This window comes from Leptodactylus fuscus, chromosome 1 (assembly GCF_031893055.1).
Source record: "Leptodactylus fuscus isolate aLepFus1 chromosome 1, aLepFus1.hap2, whole genome shotgun sequence".
Classification (NCBI taxonomy): domain Eukaryota; kingdom Metazoa; phylum Chordata; class Amphibia; order Anura; family Leptodactylidae; genus Leptodactylus; species Leptodactylus fuscus.
Window position 1 is genome coordinate 259,061,746 of NC_134265.1, and position 22,433 is coordinate 259,084,178.

The 22,433-nt window shown below is 42.2% G+C and overlaps 1 protein-coding gene across 2 annotated transcripts in view; it reads left to right on the plus strand.

Moving 5' to 3' along the window:
- Positions 1 to 22,433, plus strand: part of PRSS12 (serine protease 12) — a 147,582-nt gene that overhangs the window by 100,467 nt on the left and 24,682 nt on the right. For both annotated transcript variants that reach the window (XM_075286142.1, XM_075286148.1), the window contains exons 10-11: positions 6,282 to 6,357; positions 9,117 to 9,239. In XM_075286142.1, the coding sequence (XP_075142243.1) occupies positions 6,282 to 6,357; positions 9,117 to 9,239 (199 nt within the window). The remainder of the gene's footprint in view (positions 1 to 6,281; positions 6,358 to 9,116; positions 9,240 to 22,433) is intronic.

Sequence of the window (22,433 nt, forward strand, 5' to 3'; positions counted from 1 at the left end):
TGTTAGTATACAAATTAGTAAAATGCCAAAATAATAAAAATTTTAAGTGGAAAAAAAGATTTACTGTAGCGCTCTCCAAATGTCAATTTTAATTTTAGTTAATTTTACATTAGCATAACCAATAATTTAACATATTTTTCACGAGCGAAGCCGCGGGCATTCTACTAGTATATTATATAGAATACTTACTCTAAAAGAATTTACAAAAAAACTAGGTTAGAAAAATTACATTTTTATTATTTAGTCAGGGGGAAACTAAGCCTATCTGCTGCCTGTGGTGAACTATAGAAAGGTTCCCCCTCCCCCCCCCAAAAAAAAAAAATGAAATCGGAGTTTTCACATTACTAGTTTCACACAATAAGCTATAAAAACATAACAAAATACAAATGCAACTTTAAAACAACATTTGTGTGACTAGAAGTGGCGGGCCTTCTTACATAATATTTTAGGCCATGCTCCTTCTTTACTAGAATTGCCCCCCCATTTGCAGATCAAACAAACCCCCTTATTTGGTTGCCAGGCACCATCTGCAGCTATCACCTCAGGTCACCTCATTGCAGATGGGCCCTTGTAAGTAGACTACATCTACCAAATGGACATTTAATGCACATTGTACAACGAACATTTGTAATCTTTTGTCATTGGTACAACATGGGATTGCTTATCTTAAAGAGTTTGTCTGTAATTTTTTTTTTCTAAATATGTAACATATAGCTAAATAGTTGATGTATATATACGTCCTTACAATGTGAGCCTGCTGCAGCTGTATGATCAGAATGCCGGCTGTTAAAACAGCCGAACATCCCATAGGGAAATTAGGGATGTTTTATTACCATCCCTGCCTTGCTGTGTAAGCACTTTGAGTGTTCCCCTCCGACCTGGCGCTCCATTCTGACCTAGCAGTCACATGACCGCTAGGCTGCCGAGAACTGCGTGAGCTGCTGGATCCTATAAGAGCCAGATGAGCTCTGGAGTACAGTATAGGATGCTGTACTGTATATACTGTATCAGACTCAGGTACAGAAGAAATTATAAAGAAAAAAATAAAGATAAAATGCCCTATCTTGACCTTATGGGTGCACAATATGTAAAAAACCCCAACCCCATAGTAATACAAAAATAAATAAATGAATAATGTAAACCCCTCGCTCCCACTACCATGCCCCATAACAGGTTCCAGCCTCGCCCCCAACACCCCCCATGGAAAATACAATCACCAATATAAAAATGATCATAGTGGAGAAGGAATGCTATTTATTTTTATTTATTTTTTTTGTAGCACAATGTGCTATTAAAACCATAAAAAATGTGAAAAACAAGACAATCCCCTCCTTTTCTGCTTACATTTTATCGGATATTAAAATAAAGAAAAAAAGATGGAAAAAAAAAAAATAATTAATAAAACATAAAAATAAAGCCTGAAAAAAGACCAAAAATGTATTTGAATAGCCCAAAGGAATAAAATGTTACAGCCCTAAAAATCGCTTGTACATAAAAAAACCAAAAATGTGTCTGGCCCTGAATCAGGGAAAATAGTCCAGTACTTAAGTAGTTAAACCCATGGCTAACCTTTTATTGCCAATGAGACTGTGGAGCTCCCTGACTCAGGACATGGTGATAGTTACAGGAACATTTATCATGTTAGTCCAGGGTCTGAGGGTGAATGACACAGGGGTGCTCATTTTGGTGTTCTTTGAAGCCCTGTCGTTTGTGCTGCTCACTTGGGCCCTGAATTAGGCAGAATACTATGTATAGTTTTTACCTGGAATATTTAGTTAAATGAATTTACAAGAAGTCTAAATGCCGTGTTGTGGTTTGTATTTTATTTCTTCTGTATTATCACTGCAATATAAGGCTAGCCACATGGTGACTTTAGATGCAACTCCTGTTTTGTGACCAAAAGATCGAAGTGTCGCCCTGTGACTCCTTCACTCATGTTCATGTTAGTGAATGGAGTTACATTGCGACCCAGAGGGCGCCCTGACCAAGCAAGAAAATCAAGCAATGTTTGACTTTTTTGTGACTAGAAATTGTAGTCACAGTCCCCTCAGGGTTGCAATGTGACTGACACTAACGTGAATGAATTACAAGGTGACGCAGTGCTCTTGGTCACGCAACGGGAGTCAGGGCCAAAGTTGCCATGTAGCCCCTGGCTAATAGATTGACCTAGAAAGGCCAGTGCCTTTTTTACCTGTACCATTCCTTAACCTTACGACTTTAGCCATACTTACTCAATAAAACTATGAAAATCAACATGACCTTTCAGGTAAATTTGATGCACGTAGAAGGTTCAACCTAAAACAGGCAGGACACATCATCTGGATGCAGCAGATCAATATACTGAAATATAATCCTGTCCATACAAAACCACTGTTATGGAACAAGAGCTACAATCCACAACCTCCATTATTATTAATGTTTGCTGTTTTGCTACATCTGCAAGTATACCAAGGCAGTTAAATTGATAGATGTGTTTTATTGTCCATAAAGCCCATACTTTTAAGGGGGTCAAGAATTTTGTAAATGAAACACCCCAGGAGCACTGTTAAATTGTTTCTTTTGTTTTCTGCTTTAAATTGTTTATTAAAGCCTATCCGGTAATGAATTTGTACAATATCATAGCAATTTTAACAAAGCCAGCAGGTTTTTCTGCTTTATTTGGTAATTACATACATGGACGTCTCATTCTACAGATGGAAAGTACTATTAAAATGAATAATACAAGACTGTTTAGAGCAGGTTTGCTGTGCACTGGGTATTATTACAGAACCAGAATAGAGATGGGAAGTACAAATGTGTTTACAAAAAAAATCTTTTATACCACATGTGGCAAATTGCCAACCAGGGCTTCATCTCACCATCAAAGTAAAGCAGCAGTGTTATAGTTTGCTTTAACGGCTACATATCTAATATATTTTTAATTGTAGTGCGTATATACAGTATATATATAATTGTCTTGTCTAGAAAACTATAGTTATTTTTCAGATTCTATAACAGTATAGTACAGGTAGTGCATACATAAACTATATATAGTTGTCTAGAGGTTTATAAAGATTTCTTTAGATACTATAAAAGTATAGTATATATAGTACATACAGTCATGGCACCCCTGAAATTTTTCCAGAAAATAAAGTATCTCTCCCCGAAAATTTTTGCAATTACACATATTTAATTCCTTTGTGTGTATTGGAACAGCACAAACAAAATGAAAAAAAAAAATCAAAAAATTATAAATTTCATACAAAACCCCCAAAAATGAGCCAGACAAAATTAGTTGCACCCTGTAATCTACAGTCAAATTCCATAATATTTACTCATGAATAGCAGAAGGGGGTGTACAAAGAAAGGGAAAGTATCGCCTCTCTAGGAGGATTCCTCAGGGGTACTGATCTAAAGAAGTGTGGTCTGGCGTCTTCAAAATAATATTTGGTTACACCCTTTGGAAAAAATAACTGAAATCAATCACTTCCTATGACCATCAACAAGTTTCTTACACCTCTCAACGGGAATTTTGGACCCTTCTTCTTTTGCAAACTGCTTCAGACCTGTCTTATATGAAGGGTGCCTTCTCCCAACTGCAATTTTAAATTCTCTCCACAGATTTTCAATGGGATTTAGATCTGGAGTTATTGCTGGCCACTTCAGAACTCTCCAGCACTTTGTTTCCATCCATTACTGGGTGCTTTTTAAAGTATGTTTAGGGTAATTGTCCTGATGGAAGACCCATGACCTAGGACGCAATCCCAGCTTTTTAACACTTTGCCCTACAATGCAACCCAAAATCCTTTGGTAATTTTCAGATTTCATGATGCCTTGTACACAGTCAAAACAACCCCAAAACATCTTTGAACCTCAACCATATTTGACTGTTTGTACTGTGTCCTTTACCAAAAAGCTCTATCTTGGTCTCATCTATCTACAAGACATTTTCCCAGAAGTATTTTGGCTTACTCACATACATTTTGGCAAACTGCAGTCTAGGTTTTTATGCCTCTGTGGCAGCAGTGGAGTCAACCTGGGTTTCCTGCCATATCATTTCATTTCATTCAAATGTTGGCAGATAGTTTGCACTGACACTAATGCACCCGCAGCCTGCAGGACAGCTTGAATTTCTTTGGAACTTTATTGGGGCTGCTTATCCACCATCCAGACTATCCTGTGTTGCAACCTTTCAGCAATTTTTCTCTTCCATTCACATCGAGGGAGTGCTAAGGGCTGGAAACCTCTTGATTATGTTGTGCACCGTGGAAAAAGGAAGGAACATGAAGATTTTTAGAGATGGACTTGTAACCTTGTAAGCTCTCCATGCTTACTGTGGCACACACAGGCACACAATGCAAAGACGGAGTCAAATTCTCTCCTTTTTATCTGGTTCAGGTGTGATTTTTATGCTGAATCAATATTTATTAAGATTTTGTATTAATAAAGAAGGGAAATACAGAACAATCATGACTACAATAACAAAATAGACAGTGTATAGAAGAAGGGCCGGAAGGCTGAAACAAGGTACACGGTATTTCAAACAGTACTTGTAGTCTGATAACACAAACTAACAAGGGGTAGGGTACCAGCTATGGCTCTGTAGGGGACTAAGAGGCTGTCGGAATGGCACTGCCGTGCCGGACATATGTAGGCTAGGTTCAGATCTGCATTCAGGTTTCCAGTCGGGGGGTCCGCTTGAGGACTTCCCGAATGGAAAATTAATCTGCTTAAAAAAGCAGTTACTCTCGGAAACCATATACAATAATGGGATACTCAGGGTTTCCAGACAGTTTCCACCTGAAGAGGGTGAAAAATACAGAGAGAAAAGCGTTGTGAATCTAGCCTTAATGAAGTCAGTGGCAAGGACCTAAAGTAAATCCAGAAAAACAGCTAGGGGCATAAGAAGTTAGTACCATGGCTCCACTAGAAGCCCCCGGAAAGGTACAATGGAAGACAAGGGACAAAACAAAAGGAGGAGGAGGGAGGCCGGGACAATAGGAAAGAGGAGGAAGAACACTGGAATAGTGGAATGCTAAGGAGGCAGGAGAAGACACAGACTTATGGAACACCATCCATGGCTGTCAGAGGGCATACAGTTTGGAAGAATCAGTAGAAACATGGTCTACATCCTATGTATGTGAAGGAACTCCTGGAGCCTTCAGGTGTGGTTTTTATATTGCCCACATCAAGGGAGTTTGAACGAAAATCAAATGCGAGAAACAAAGTTATCTACCCACAATTTTAAAAAGTTGCCAACAATTATGTCTGTCCCAGTTTTGGAGTTTTGTGTGAAATTTTGTCCAATTTGCCTTTTTTCTCAGTTTTTTTGTGTTTTTCCAGTACACACAAAGGCAATAAACACATGTATAACAAAACATGTGTAATTGGAATAATTTTCTGGGAGAAGTAGTTAACTTTCTGGAAACATTTCAGGTATTCCAACAGTTACAGCCATAATGGCAAATGCAGTATAGAGGTCTATAGTGATTTCTTCAGATTCTGTAACAGTATAGTTCATTTAGTTTATATATAGATTATATATAGTTGTATAGAGGTCTACAATGATTTATTCAAATTCTATAACAATATAGTACATATACTGTATGTATACAGTTGTCTAGAAGTCTATGGTTATTTATTCAGGTTCTATAACCATATAGTACATGTATTCACACGCATTACACATACAATAAGAAGGTAACGCTAGCTTCACACTAGCCTTCAGGTTTACATCCTTGGGGACTACTTGGAGACCCTATTCACTTAAAAAGTGGTTTGCCAGGTTTCCACCCGGGTTTCTGCCAAGAACGCCAGAGAGAAAATTCTCCCTTGCAGTCACTTCTTGTAGATGCATCTCTAAAAGTGAGGAGAATGACACTGGGCTTCACTGTAGCTGGCAGGATCTTCAGCTTGACTAGGATTCAGCTTACACTTTTTTCCTCTCCCTTGCTGAGGACTGAACAACAGTGGTCTCCCTGTAGCTGACAAGGAAAGTTCTACCTAAGGAAAGAAGAGACTATCTCTGTCTCTTCCCACTAAACAGGCAAAGAGAAGACTAAATGTTCGCTCTCCCTCGCTAGCATGTCCTCAGTCACATATCTCCCTGGTTAGCCAAAGTGTTCGTTCCATTTAAAACTACAGTTACCTTAATAGTACTTACAACAGTGCATATATCTTAAATTGACATTGGCAAAGAAATATAGTTTTATAATCTTTTACCAGTACCTCCACTGCAATGCTGCAGAGTGTCATTGTCTTATGTGAACTGATCCTTTATAACCATTAATGTTCTTTTACAGAATCCTCTCTTGTCTGTGGGCTACGGTTACTGCATCGACGTCCTAAACGTATTATTGGTGGCAGGAATTCATTACGGTAAGAAAATTAAAGTACTATTCAAAATATAATACAAAAATATGGTAAATCTAGCATATTGGCTAAAGCTCAAGGAGGGCCTACAAAGGTGGTCAAAGTAACAAATTTTGCCTCCTTTCTATGAAATCATGCTCGGAAATCCACTTTCTTTCCCTTAATTCTGTATTGATATAGTAGTCTGAAGCTGTATACCGCTTCTCCCTGTGGACTAGTAGACAAGATCTTGTATGATGCCCTACACAGGAAGAAATATACAAATTTCAACTAGCAATAAACGGGGAAACTAATTGGATTTCACAGAAAGGAGCGAACATTCATTAATAAAGTTTATTACAAGATTTTTTTTATATCACAAATGCTGGCAGAAAAAGCTCAAGTTGTTTGAATGTATAGTTATGCTTTAAATGTATTCTCCTTAGGGTAAGTTCACAGGTTTGCATTTGGTAGCAGAAAAAATTCTAACCCAGAAAGCTTTCTGCCAATGGCGGTAACGTCTCCTGCTCCTATTCATTTCAAGGAGAGGTTTGTGTAGACTCTTCCAGAAGATTGGGAAGGATGCTTATTTCTTTTTAAACAAAACCTAGCAGAAAACGAAGCGTCTATTTCCTCCCGCACTGGCCATCCTCTCAGCCATTATGCTTGAGGCTTGACAAGATAAAACTCCCATAGAAAACTGGGCAGCTCCTTCCACTGTTCTTACCTAGTAGTCTAGAATTCCATGGGGTACTGCTGGTGGTGGATGTCATTTGCCTGTTGTAGGTCTGGTTGGCACTACAAGGTGAAAAAATTCATCTTACTGCTGCTGCTTTTACTCCCGAATGAGTGAGGTGGACTGGGAGCGTTTAGGGCCTCCTGGGTCTCTCCCTAAAAACTGCAGCAACTAGGGTATACAGCCCATCCTGATGATATTCCAATTCCCTTTGGGAGGAAGGGAAGAATTCCTCAATTTTGGGTTTATCGTGAGGGTCTAAGAGCAATGCCATCTAGTACTCATCTCTCTGCTTGTTGCTAATAATACATTTGCTGCTGTGTAAGCAGTGAAGCACGTAGCCTGCCATGCTTGCAAATGTGTGCTGGCCCCTTTCCAATAGATTCCTACTTGCACTAGTATAGCAGTATGGCAGCCCTTCACTGACATCAGTGTCAGGTAGCAATCGCCTATGCTGTCCGTTTCTTTAGTCTTCATTGACAATAGCATCCAGTGCATACTAATAAAGTTGTGTAAAAGCTTCTAGTTGTTGGAAGCATTTTAATGTGCAAGGCCACTGTGGAGCATTCTACTGTATATATGTGGTGGGCCCTGGGGAGAATTTTATTTTGTCTTTGGCCACTATAGAGCCTTTTACTGTGTTACACATTGTGGAGCAGTATACTGTGGAGGGGGAACTCTGGAGGGCACTTTATACAGTGTGGAGTATTATACTATTGGAAAAGATGGGGCAGCATTTTATATCATGTGGGGTCACTTTGGAATATTGTACTCTAGGTCATGCTGGGGAGAATTTACATTACTTAATGTTGCTAACAGAGCAAATGAGAAGCAAATAGACAAATACAATAAAAAAACTACAATATGAAAATGAAAAAAGATTAGAAAAAAGTGATATATTTCTAGTTTTAATAAACTGAAAATTTGCTGACACATTAGCGTACATTGTATTGACTGATGACATGGCCCCCAAAGAGCCCTGTTCACAATATACTTAGTCCCGTGCAAACATTTTAGACATATTTAAGTTTTTGTCAATTAACAAAATGAAGTGAGTGAACAAAACAGAAGTCTAAATCAAATCATTATTTGGTGTTACCGCTGTTTGGAGGAGCAGTCCAAGAAGTGATCATAGATCCCTGTCTGGGATTACATAAAGACACATAAGGATTTGAGCAAGCCTGCATCCACAGAAGATCTCTGGTTAATTCTCCAAGATGTTTGGAACAATCTCCCTGCTGAGTTCCTTCAAAAAATAGTGTGCAAGTGTACCTAGAAGAATTGATGCAATTTTAAAGGCAATGGAAGGTCACACTAAATACTGATGTGATTTAGATATCTATTTTTTGTTCACTTTACATTTTATTAATTGAAAAAAAAGCTCTTAAAACTCCAACTTTTGAAAGCATTGTTAGAGTACCTTCACACTACCATTGTGAATGCCTGTTGCTCTCCATCATAGAATAAGAGCAACGGACTTTTACGGCGATAGAGTGACAGACACAGATGGATCCCTCTTTGACCCATATGGTGATCAATGCATACACATACCATATGGAGGGTGTTCCATCTGCATTCTATAATTAATGTCCGTTGCTCTCATTCTATGATGGATGAGAGCAACAAACAGTAATATCTGTAGTGTGAATCTACCCTTAGTGTGGAGCATTTTTTCCACCATTGGCTACAACTTTTGCACAGTACTATACATATAGACAGGTTGATGTTTCAATTTGTGTATATTTTGTTGTTGTTTTTGGACTACTGCAGATATACTGTATACCAATATATCATTTAAAGCAGATTTTTTTCTTCTAAAGATACAATTTTCTTCAGTATAAAGAGGATATTAGAGAGGAAAAGTTGGTAAACGGTTGAAAGATTTACTGGACAAACTGCAGTAGTTGTCAAGTGCAACATCTCAGTACAAGTGAATGCATTTTCGGCTGCCTCCACACTGTTGATTATATAGAATCTCACTAGCACCCTGTATTTTCCAGACCAGTGTTTTCATCCAGTTTAATAAGAGGCCATTATTTTTCCCACATAGGGGTGGCTGGCCCTGGCAGGTAGCGCTGCGGCTGAAATCTCCTCACAGTGATGGAAGGCTGTTATGTGGAGCCACTCTCATCAGTAGCTGCTGGGTACTCACTGCCGCTCATTGTTTCAAGAGGTAAGATGGCAACTGGATCAGTGTAGACAATTCAAGGCACGTTGGGACACATTCGTCCTAGTGATCTAGTGGATTACTATTGTTGTTTTTTTTTAAATATCCCAATTATTTTTAACAATATTTTAAATTATAATTTACTCAGAAGGTGTATATACAGTCTACTAACAATGGTACATAAGTCAAATATTTTTTTTCAAACAAAAAAATAAGTGGAAAGATAAAAAGGAAGATTAAAAAAATGAAATGTCTGTGTAATCCTGACCAGTATACGCAATATATGATACACTAGAAGGGAAGAGAGATGTAAATGATCTGTTATTAATTTTACATAAAGCATAATGCATGCATATATTAAAATACGTAAAAGCCTGGCTTGGTGTGACCCAAATGGAAGCAGTCTCCACCCTTTGCAGAAGCCATGTGCAGTGTCCTATTGGAACACTGCTAGATTTAACAGTCTAACTGTGAATTTGCACTTTGTCACGTTTTTATGCCATGTGCTGTTTTGAACCGGATGTAACTTTATGGTGGACTATACCGATTAGGCCTGAGTAAGGTCCATGGTACAACCCTTGGATCTTAGATCATTCTAGTGAGGAGTATGTGTTAAAGGTGCTTTGTGTGTAATCATTAGACAGTACACAAAGCAGCTTACACTTACCCAAAGCACCATACATTTACACAGTGTGAACTACATCGGTCTTATACTATAAGGGAGCGTTCACACTACCGTCGGTGTCTGACAGGTAGTGTCCGCTCCTAGGGTCCGCTCAAAATCTGTCACGGACATTAGGAGCGGACACTAGCTGTGTCCGTGACACCTGTCATTCATTTCAATGGGCATCGGGTGCGTTCTTTTGCACTCCGTGCCCATCCTTCCCTGTCCGCAAGTGAAGATGTCCGACTTCTCAAGCGGACAGAAGAACCCTGCATGCACCGACGGTAGTGTGAACGCCACCTTACAGACCACTATAAGATGTAGTTCACACTGTTCCCCAATGTATAATTATCTCCCATATCTCCCTCTACTTTCCCATATTCTGAATGAGGAAACTGCTGAAGTCAGCGGTTTCCAGCATTGAATTCGCCTCCTATTGATTTCATTGGGAGTGCGGCGGATTTTGTGGAAGAGAGCTCCCAAGAATCTCGGGTTACCACACAATCCGCCGCAGCCTCCTATCGATTTCAATAAAAGGCGGAGAAATGACAGTTTCCGACACATTTCTTCCTCTCCAATTTAAGTCAATTAAATTAAATTATGTTTGATTTGTAGCAATGAGAATACATAATGCATATTTACATTCCGAATCATAACTGCAGCAAAATTACAGTTATGAAGTAGCCACCAAAATTATTATTTGGTTTGGGGTCACAGCAACATGAGGAACTGTATTGTGGGGTCACAGCATTAGAAAGGTTGAGAACCACTGCTCTAGAAACAGGGAGGAAGTATGTGGGAGTGTTTATATAAGACTACCCAGAGCCTGGTACTTCTAAGTCAGACTAGTGTTATTTATGCAGTTCAGACATAGATAAGCCATAGCTCTGCTCACTTTTTTGGAGTTGTATGATTGACAATTTTTGAACGGGTCTCATAACTATGACTGGACGCAGGAGCTTCAGAGCGGGTTTCACAACCTTTTTGGAATCTGTATCCCACATTTGGGCAATTGTAGGTACTTCTGAGAAACAAAAAATAACCCACTTTTGACAAAATACACTCACTGTACTTAACATAGACAGGCTACATATACTGTAACGTCTGGCTATTACAGAGTGTCTTATTAAAGGGGCTCTATCATTGGGAAAAGTCATTTTTAACTATGCACATACATGCATAGCCTTTAGAAAGGCTATTACACACATACATTTTGTATGTAAATCGCTTCAGTAGTTTTTTGAACGAGCCCGTTTTTATTTTTATGCTAATTAGCTTCCAGCCAGCACAGGAAATTCCCAGCAGCACTACTCTCTACTATTCTTTCCTATCTGTTTGTGCAAACAGGAAGCAGGAAGTTATCAGCAGCAGCCTGTGCTGTATACATATATAGGAAAGAATAGCAAAGGGTGCACAATGAGATTTATGGGGTGCACCAAAAGGGTAATTAGCATATGAATAAAAGTGGGCTCATTCAAAAACCACTGAGGCAATTTACATACAAAAGGTATGTGTGGAATAGCCTTTCTAAAGGCTATGCAAGTATGTGCTGTAAGCCGATGGCTGGTCAGGTAGTAGAGGGGGTGTACATCTCATCCAGACTACTCAGGTGGGTGAGATGAGAAAACTCCAGGAATGTTTGTTCTCAGCAGACAACTTTCGTCTGCTGAGCATTTTGGTAAATGCTCAGTACTGGGCAGGTATGACAGGTAGGATTGGTAGTGGGACCTGTCATTCCACCCCCCTCCAGTCCACACTTTGGGGATGATCCGGCAGCGACTCAGCTGCACAGTGCTCCTCGTCAAGGAGGCTTAAGAAGCCAGCTCCAGCATCAACACTTTGGCAGAGCTTGGCTGGAGAGCTGACAGAGAGGTCATATTTTTGGAGCTGTGTCCTGAATGATTCTACTGGCTTTTGGATTTCTGTTATTCTAGGTGAGGTAACCTATTTATTTTTGTATTATTTCCTTTTGTTGCTGCACTATATTTTTGAGTGAAAATAAACTCTACCTTTGTTTTGGACTAAAAGAAACTGGACTTGTGTGTCTATGCCACCCCACCTAGCAACCCCAGACACTGACAGTGCTTAGTTAAAAATGACTTTTCCCAATGATAGAGGCCCTTTAAATACCTGCATTGGTTAGCAGAGTTATCCAGTATGCTCTCTTTTTGTCCCAATTTCTTGGTGCCCAAATTAGCAATCATCTTGTAGTGTCTTGTTGCTGTCTAAGATCTGCTGCTGTGTGATAATGTATCCCTTGCTCACTGCATTAATAGGGCCTTAGTTGAAGGCAAGAGTAAGTCAGCGGGCTATGGACAGGGTCCTCATTACAGAGCAAGGTTGATGAAAGGACAAGGCAGCAAGCTACTACTATTAAAAAAAAATGTGTTGGTGGTTTAGGACTCTGCAAATGGGAGTCCGATGACATTAGCATTTAGCTGTACACTTGCACTTCTACTGAAGTAATAACCAGAGATGACTATGATCTAAAGATAATCTGTAACCCCCCCTTCCCCCACCCAAACCGCTAACTAATGAATAAAGTGCATGGCAATGATTGAACCTTATTTCATTACAAGATGTGCCTGCCGAGAATTTTTTGGCATATAAAAGCGAACAATCCCTTTGAGAAGGAAGTGTAGATACTTACTTTTAAGATTAAGTTTATGCAAATGAAAACTATACATATTAGTGAATGTATTCTGCAACATAGGTGCATAGGTGCAAAAATGCAATGCAGGGGGCCACACGGTGGCTCAGTGGTTAGCACTGCAGCCTTGCAGCGCTGGAGTCCTGGTGTTCAAATCAAGGGCATAAAACCATCTGCAAGGAGTTTGTATCTTCTCCCCGTGTTTGCATGGATTTCCATCCCATATTCCAAAAAAAAAAAAAAAAAAAAAAACATACTGATAGGGAAAAATGTACATTGTGAGCTCTATGTGGGGCTCACAATCTACATTTAAAAAAAAAAAAATGCAATGCAGAAAAAACTGAGCTTGCCTTTAAAGGAGTTTTTCCAACATACAGCGTTTTTCTTAAATTTGAGAAACCAAATGGATAAACCATTTGTAACGTAACTGTGACTTTATCTACCTCCTATGTTCCGTCTGTTCCAAGATTTGTACCCCAGTAGTTCCATTACATTTTCAACCTACATTGGCCAGAGTGGGTGGTCCATACTTAGATGCTTGTGTCTGCTTCATAAGTGAAAAATAATTGTTTCACTTATGAATTTTTCACTCAATTGTAGCTATGGCCATTCCTATTAATAGGAGTTATTCATACATTCCACATGCTCTCTCTGTTAAGATGGCACATGTATGGTTCTATATCACAAATTTAATATACAACTATAGGGAATAAAAAGAGAAGCTAAGCATGCTTGGTCTGGATGAAGATGGACTATACTGTACCAACAGTGGGATTTCTAGTGCCAGGTAGAATTTGGCTAACCACTTTCATTGGGGAGAAAAATATTTTGGAAAGAACTCTTATATGAATATGATTGTTGTCGTGGGAATATCCCTTTAAGGGTTTATAAACGGGACAGAGCCTTAGTAGCTTCATTAGTACAGAGCCTTACATCCTACATGTACTGCTGTATAGGCTCCATCAGACACTGTGTGTACAGTAGGTAGGTATTGTTCCAATGCTATAGAACCAGTGGCTTCATATTTGATGTGACTATATTCTGTATATATGCAGTAAGGATGCTACTCTATACTTTGATATATGTCATCACCATTTCGAAATTAGGTGCATACTATAGTTACAGTATCTGCATTAAACTCCCACATCAACTGGAAATGTAGGAAATTCTTTTAACATTCTTGTAAAAGATATTTGGCTAAAGTGTTATAAGGTGAATATGAAACAGATGTGCTGTTTTCGGTGGAAAATAAAACTCTCCATCCAAAGGAGTCGTCGTACATATATACTGCACTGACTTGGTATAATGCGGCTATTTACATTCCAGTACTTACACTACAGTCTAATACAATTTTGCTTTGTTCTAAAAGAACTGTTCGTAAACAAAATGAGGATCGCCATTGCGTCTCTGAACAAATTCCAAACTTTTGTCACAGGCATTATAGGAGCAAGGCCACATCTGCTAGTGGTATAGACATTCTGCTAGCTTCCAGTTAAAACAGTAAGACATTCTGCAATTACATACACGCTTTTCAATTGCTTTAGCTTTAATTGTATTCTTCTTTTTACAATATAGGGAATCTTTGTAAGCGTTTCTCCACTTCAAGGTGAACAGTAGGACAACAGGAGATTAGCCAAAAAGTTTCTTAGGAATTTATTAGCAATGGAGGAATGACATCATTTATTGATCCAGCATTTTTTTTTTTTTCTAACAGGGGCTTCTGATTTTTTGGTTGGTTTTAGCATAGTCCCTGGCAACAATGAATAGGTAAACTACAATACCAAAGATGGAGCTTAATGTTGTGATTTGCCTAGTCCAAAGGGGGCCCCACAGATTATAATGGGATGTTTATTATGGTGCGGGATTACGTTATCCACAATGGAAGGGCCTAGTGTTTGTTTCTAAATCTACACCTTCTCCATGACCATTGGACCAATTTCCAAACCTCTTGTTTGGAAACAATACAACTTCTATGGAAATTGGGATCTGTACAATTTTTTGCTATCCAATAGAACAAGGGATTGCTTCCATCTAAGCTAGTCTGCCTCTTTTGTACTGTGGGTACATCCATTTCCCTTAGTATGTTAGCTGCAGTGATGGAATTCTTAATTTCATATACAGAAAGCATAACTGTGTACAAATGCATTGGAAAATGATACTTACGTTTCCAATATTTTGTTGATATACAAGTTCCATAGACCAAACATTTATTACATACAGCCTTAGTTGCTGAAAGTTTAAATGGTTATCCAATCTCGACAAATCACTGTCAGCATGGAAATATCTGATCTCTATCTCAAGCCCTAGAGTGGAACTTATGGCAATAGTCAAGCAGAGCCACTCTACACTTCCACAGAGGAGAATGTTAACTAAGGAAACAATAGTTACAGGAGCAGTAAAGCTAAGGCCTCATTCACACGGAGTTACGTCCCGCGAGATTTGGCACGTGTACGCCGCGTGACCCTTTGCGTGCCGTACACGCTCCCATTGAGTTCAATGGGAGCGGGGATCGCGCATACGATCCCCGCTCCCATTGAAATGAATGGGAGCGTGTACGGCACGCAAAGGGTCACGCGGCGTACACGTGCCAAATCTCGCGGGACGTAACTCCGTGTGAACGAGGCCTAAATGTGCCATGGCTTCCATTCATCTCTGTGGGAGAAAAGAGCAGTACTGCTTGGCTGTTCCCATAGGTCTCTCCCTAGAGCTTGGGATAGGGAGCAGTGATTTGCCAAGATGAGAATAATCCTTTATTTCTCTTTTATAATTGTGTAAGTCTATGTGAACACATTCAGTGTATACACGGTGAAATGTCTTGGTGTATGCAACAAACTCATCCATAGGCTGCCATTGCCATTTTGTTACTCTATAAGAAACGGACTGTGTACTGTACAGCATGGTTTGTGGCCAGTGATCAGGTTATTCTTCTGTATTGTCATACAGTAGCATGTGTCAAAGATATACTGTAGAGGTACAGTATACATCAGGAGGTATATCTCCAATGTATACATATATTGTAATTGAACAGAACCTTAGGATGAATGCAGCTTCACTGTAGTCCAAATCTATAAGTTTATAGAAAGGTGGAAAAGGTTTGTGAAAAGTATGAGACACCCCATTCTGAATAGAACATGCTAAATACTGCTTTATTCTATAAAAGTCCTTACTCAAAGTTGTATAATGGATCTGTATTGTATTGCGTAAGCAATATTGTGCTTATAGCTGGGGGTCCATACTGCTAGATAATTCAGTTCTATGTGCCTGCACTGCAGCTATGTAGATCCATACACTGCTGTGCACCTTAAAGGGAGGTTATCTCTTTCCTTAACCCAAGCTGTCACCATAGTGCTGTGACATATGATACCTTTATTATGTTTCACAGCCCTGTGGATGCCAAGAAAAAGACGTTTTCTTCATTATGCAAATTAGGTGTTCAGAGCTCAGGGGGCTTCAGAGATATTCGAGGACAGCTTTCTCCGTTGAAAACATGCCCTATATGCTTTGTTCCATCCCCTGGCCAGTTGGAAATGATAGTCTCACTGCTGTGATGTCTTCGCCTGCTCGGATAAATTTTGCACATGCGCACTATGCACTTGTAGTGTTGGGTGTATATGAGCATACAGCACATATATAGCTATGCATTATGAGATTTTTTTTTTATTATTATTTTTTTTTTATTTTTAAATGTAGATTGTGAGCCCCACATAGAGCTCACAATGTACATTTTTTCCTATCAGTATGTCTTTTTTTGGAATATGGGATGGAAATCCATGCAAACACGGGGAGAACATACAAACTCCTTGCAGATGGTTTTATGCCCTTGGTGGGATTTGAATGCATTGTGAGATTTGTGATGCATACTGCGCGTGTGCGAGACTTCATAAACCAGATGTTGACATTGCAACAGGGGGATTATTGTTTCCCACTGGCTAGGGTGTGGAACAAAGCATATGGGGGCATGTTTTTATCAGAGAAAGTTGTGCTGGGAGATCTCTGGGAACGCCCCCAGTGCTCTGAGCACCTCATTTGCATAATGTATATTTCTTGACATCCATGGAAATGTGAAACATAATGATGGTATGATAGAAGCATATGGCAGCTCCTACAGCACTACGTTGGCAACTTGAATGGGTTAAGGATGGTGATAGACTCCCTTGAGACCTTAAATTAACATTTTGATCTTTTGCCCTTTGCTTTCACTTTCCAGAGACATTACTTCACCTGCATTATGTTTCTTTGGTAGAGTTCTCTAATTTGTATCCATCAACATAAAGCTAATTCATCAATGGGAACAAGGGCTTATTTCTCTGTAATGCATCCTGACATCATCTTTGGCTTTATTCCTAATTGTTTTTGCCAGAGAATGTTTAAAATAATGTTATTAAAGCAGTAATGTTTTATAAGGAGACCATGTCAGCAAAAAAGTAAATCCACGAATGATACAGTATAAGCCCCAGAACTGATAGGACGGTACCTGTTGAACATCTCTTGTTGACAGAAGCAAAGTTCATAATTGAGCTGGGTGCTAGTACTTCATGTTATGGAGACGCAGTCATTTGCATCCATGTACAGATTTCCATAAGTGAGTATGTTTTTTTTTTATACAAGAGGCGACCTCTGTCTGATTTGACAAACAGTTTGTAATTCACTTTGTATTCACATAGTATAAAATAGAAATCAATTTTCTTATTATTCTGAGGGTGGTATTACATTATTATTATTTACTAGAGATGAGCGAACACTAAAATGTTCGAGGTTCGAAATTCGATTCGAACAGCCGCTCAATGTTCGTGTGTTCGAACGGGTTTCGAACCCCATTATAGTCTATGTGGAACAGATACTCGTTAAGGGGGAAACCCAAATCCGTGTCTGGAGGGTCACCAAGTCCACTATGACACTCCAGGAAATGATGCCAACACCTCTGGAATGACACTGGGTGTCTGGGGGCATCTAACACACCAAAGACCCTCTATTACCCCAACATCACTGCCTAACAACTACACACTTTCCACATTCAAAAAAACCTCTATCAAAGTGGGAAAATACCTGGAAACCTTCTTTACTCCCCAAATGGATGGACACAAACCCCAATTTAAGCTCAACAAACAGTAACAACCACCCCTTTAAATCACGTTCCCCATGACAACCACAAATGGAATAGGCAATGGGAATTCCAAAAGCCCTCACCCTTAACTGTCATTTTGAGTGTGTGTGTGTGTGTGTGTGTGTGTGATGTGGTAAGACCTTCCAAAATTCACTTTTCTAGCCCTTAACATGAGCCCTTCCAAACAAAGTTACAGGACCTTAAGCTGAGCTACCAGCAGAGATTGAGGCCCTTGGCATGAGTAGAGCCTTGCACCAGCAGTGTTTTTGGCACTTAGGGTGAGTTGAGCCTTGTACCAGCGTGTGTCCCTTAACATCAGGCGGGCCCTAAGTTCTGCGCTTTGCACAAAAGTTCCACATTAACTAGGCTGAATGGTACAAAGATTAGTAGGCCCGAGAACCAGGAACAGGTCTTGCAATGGCTGTCGGATAACGCTTAAAGCACATTGTCCACCAGCCAGTCAGCCTCTACCTCCTCTTACCCAACAGTCTTCCACCCAAAATTCCCAATCTTCCCAGAATAATAACCCCAACTGTCCCTGCTCCCCAGAGCTGTTCTCCCTTCCTTTGACTGTACCGCAACCTGCCCCTCCATTTCGCGATTCCACGGACCTAACAGACGAGTATCTGTGTCCAGATGCTCAAACACTAGAGTCTCCTCCATCTCCGGTCGATTTGGTGGTGGATGACCAGCAACCCACTCTCATTGACGACGATGAGATGCAGTTGCTGTCAGGGCAGCCAGTTGACATGCGCATTGTGCAGGAGGAGGAGGCGAGACAGGAGTTGGAAGAGGAGGTGGTGGATGACGAGGACACCGACCCAACCTGGACAAGGCGGATGTCAAGCTGGGAAAGTAGTGTGGATGTTGAGGCAGGTGCAGCACCAAAAAGGGTAGCTAGAGGCAGAGGTCAACAGCTTCGCCGAAGCCAGGCCAGACCCGGAATGTCCGAAGATGTTCCCTTTTGTACCCAGCCCAGAAAAACTCCCCCATCGAGGGCACGTTTCTCGAAGGTGTAGAGTTTTTTCAAGGAATGCGCCGAGGACAGATATAGTGTCGTCTACACAATTTGCCTCTCGAAATCGAGTAGGGGCCCTGAGAAGAGCAACCTGTCCACCACTTCAATGCACCGTCATTTGGAATCCAAGCAATGGAATCAGTGGCAGGCAGCAACGGCAGGACAAACGTCGCCCGCCGTTCATGCCACTGCCTCTGCTCACAGTGCTGGCGGTGCACTCCAGAGGACGAGCCAGGACATCACTTCATCTGCCTCCGCCACTTTGTTGACTTCTCCCTCATCCTCCCCTGTTTCTGTCTTATCTCCTTCTCCTGCACCATCAAAGGCACCATCAGGCGCTTCTTTACAACAACCCACCATCTCTCAGACATTGGAGCGCCGGCAGAAATACACCGCTAACCACCCACCCACGCAAGCCTAGAACGCCAACATCGCTAAACTGCTGGCCCAGGAGAGGTTGGTGTTCCGGCTTGTTGAAACTCCCGCCTTCCCGGACCTGATGGCAACTGTGGCACCTCACTATGCCGTCCCTAGCCGTCTCAACTTCTCCCGGTGTGGCGTCCCCGCCTTGCACCAGCACGTGTCACTCAACATCAGGTGGGCCCTTAGTTCCGCGCTTTGCTGCAAGGTCCACTTGACCACCGACACTTGGACAAGCGCCTGTGGTCAGGGATGCTGCTTATCTTTAAGGACAGGCAGGGTGAATGTGGTGGAGTCTGGTCCCGGGGTGCAAACTGAGGTACCCTATCTCCTCTCCCAGGCCAAAATTCATGGCAGGAGTAGACTGAAACCCTACGACGCTGCAACCTCCACCACAGCTACTAGCGGCAAACGCTAAAAGACTGGTGTGGGGAGACGTCAGCAGGCGGTGCTGAAGCTCATCAGCTTGGGGGACAGACAGCACAGTGCCTCCGAGGTCAGGGATGCCATCCTGGCTGAGATGGCATTTTTTTTTCCCTGCTACACCTGGGGCCTGGCATTTTTATGCCTGTGATAATGGCTGGAACCTGGTAGCGGCTCTGGAGCTTGCCAGCCTCCAACACGTTCCATGTTTGGCCCACGTCTAACCTAGTGGTGCAAAGTTTTTTGAAAACATACCCAAATGTACCGAAGCTACTGTTGAAAATGCGGCGCTTGTGCGCCCACTTTTGCAAGTGCACAGGAGTCGCTGCTAGCCTAAAAACACTCTAGCAAGGCCTACATCTGTCCAAACACAGGCTGTTGTCCGTCATTCACACACGCTGAAACCCTACAATACCATATCTTGAGCAGGGTGTGTGAGCTGCACAGACCTTTGATGGAGTTCCATCTACAAAACCCAAGGGTTCCTCAAAGTCAACTCCCAAAGTTTCTGCACCATGAGTTTCCAGGGGTGGCAGAGTTATGGCTAGGGGCAGAGGCATGGATAGGGATGATGTCTAGGGGCAAAAGCAGTGTGGATGTGGAGGCAAGCTAAGCAGGAAAAACTGGGGGTACAAGCTAAGGCATGGACTGGGGTGATGTCTAGGGGCAAAAGCAGTGTGGATGTGGAGGCAAGCAAAGCAGGGAAAATGGTGGCTAGAGGCAAAGGGATGTCCATAGGCAGCAAGGGCAAAGATGCAAAACTCTCCCCTGTTTCAAGAATTTTCCTGACTTGTCTCCCCACAAAACATTCCTGGGAGGAGGGCTGAAACACCACCCTCCTCCTCCGCTGTTAGATTGACCCCAGCTACGAGCTGAAAACGCTGCAACACTGGTGTGGGGAGACGTCAGCAGGCTGGGCTGAAGCTCATCAGCTTGGGAGACGGACAGCACACTGCCTCTGAGGTCAGGGATGCCATCCTGGATGAGATGGCAATTTGTTTATCCCCGCTGCCCCTGGGGCCAGGCTTTTTTGTCTTGTTGGAGGGCTCTGGAGCTTGCCAGCCTCCAACACATTCCATGCCTGGCCCACGTGTTCAATGTAGTGGTGCAATGATTTTTAAAAACATACCCCAAATTAGCTGAGCTAAGGGTGAAAGTGCGGCACTTGGACACCCACTTTCCCAAGTCTACAGTACCTGGAGCTAGCCGCAATACACTCCAGCAAGGCCTACATCTGCCTGAAGCACCTACTGTTGTGCGAGGTCACCACACGCTCTAACCCTAGATACCGTATGTTCAGCAGGGTGTGTGAGCAGCAGAGACCTTTGATGGAGTACCAGCTACAAAACCCAAGGGTTCCTCAGAGTCAGCTCCCTCACTTTCTGCATCATGAGTTTCCATGGGTGGCAGACTTATGGCTAGAGGCACAGGCATGGATAGGGGTGATGTGTAGGGGCAAAAGCAGTGTGGATGTGGAGGCAAGCTAAGCAGCAAAAACTGGGGGTACAAGCAGCCGGTGGCATCATCACTGACAAGCACAGCTGTCTGTCAGCTGACAGGCTGACTTTCACCAAAATGAACAGACAATGGATAGACTCATCATATACATGTCAGTTACATGACAAATTTAGTGCAATTTGCAAGTCCAAGATGGGTTGGAGATCTGCGGAGAGGAATCTCAACACCTCTTGCGGGTGCCATCATTTGGAAGGCAAGCCCTGGGCTCAGTGGGTGAGAGCAAGCGCAGGATAATTGTCGTTTGGCCTGGCGGCCACTGCCTCTCCCACTGTTGACAGGGCTGGCGCTGCAGTCCAGACCAGCAGCCAGGACACCTCCACATCTGCCTCTGACACTTTGGGGAGTTCACCCTTATCCTCACCTTTTCCTGCCATTTCTCCTTTTGCCCGCGCCATCATGCGCCTCTTCCCAGCAACTCCCCATCTCCCAAGCCTTTCATTTCATGCTAAAGTACAGCGCAACCCACCCACATGCCCAAGGCTTCAACGGCCTCATCTCAAGAAATCTGGCCCAGGAGATGTTGGAATCCCGGCTGGGGGACACTCTGTCCTTTTTGGGCAGAGTGTCTACTGCGCCACCGCACTGTGCCGTCCACACCAGCACTTTCCCCCAAACATGAGGCGGTCCCTAAATTCAGCGCTTAGCCCTAAAGTTCCATGTGACCAGTTACGAATGGACAAGTGCATGCGGACAGGGACGCTACCTTTCAATTTGGGCACAGTGGTTGAATGTAGCTGAGGCGTGGACCGGGTCGCAAAATGTGGTGGCCTGACTTGTCTCCCCACAAAACATTCCTGGGAGGAGGGCTGAAACACCACCCTCCTCCGCTGTTAAATTGACCCCAGCTACGAGCTGGAAACGCTGCAACACTGGTGTGGGGAGACATCAGCGGGCCGTGCTGAAGCTCATCAGCTTGGGGGCCAGACAGCACACTGCCTACAAAGTGAGTCATGCCATCCTCGATGAGACGGCAATGTGGTTTTTGCCACTGCACCTGGGCCCAGGCATGTTGTCATGTGTGATAATGGCCGTAACCTGGGATTGGCTCTGTAGCTTGGCAGCCTGCAACATATTCCATGCCTGGGCCACGTTTTTAACTCATTGCTGCTAATCATTTTAAAAAGGTACCCCAATGTTCCTGAGCTACTAGTGAAAGTGTGGCGCTTGTGCGGATAGTTTTTAAAGTCTATAGTTGCCGCTGCTAGCCTCTATGCACTCCTACAACGCCTGTACCTGCTGGAACAACGGCTGTTGTGCGACGTCTCCACACTGCTGGCACTAAACATATCATGTGTTGAGCAGAGTGTGTGAGCAGCACAGACCTTTGATGTAGTTCCAACTCCAAAACCCTCGGGTTCGTCAAAGTCCACTCCCTCAGTTGCTCAACCATGAGTGGCCATGGG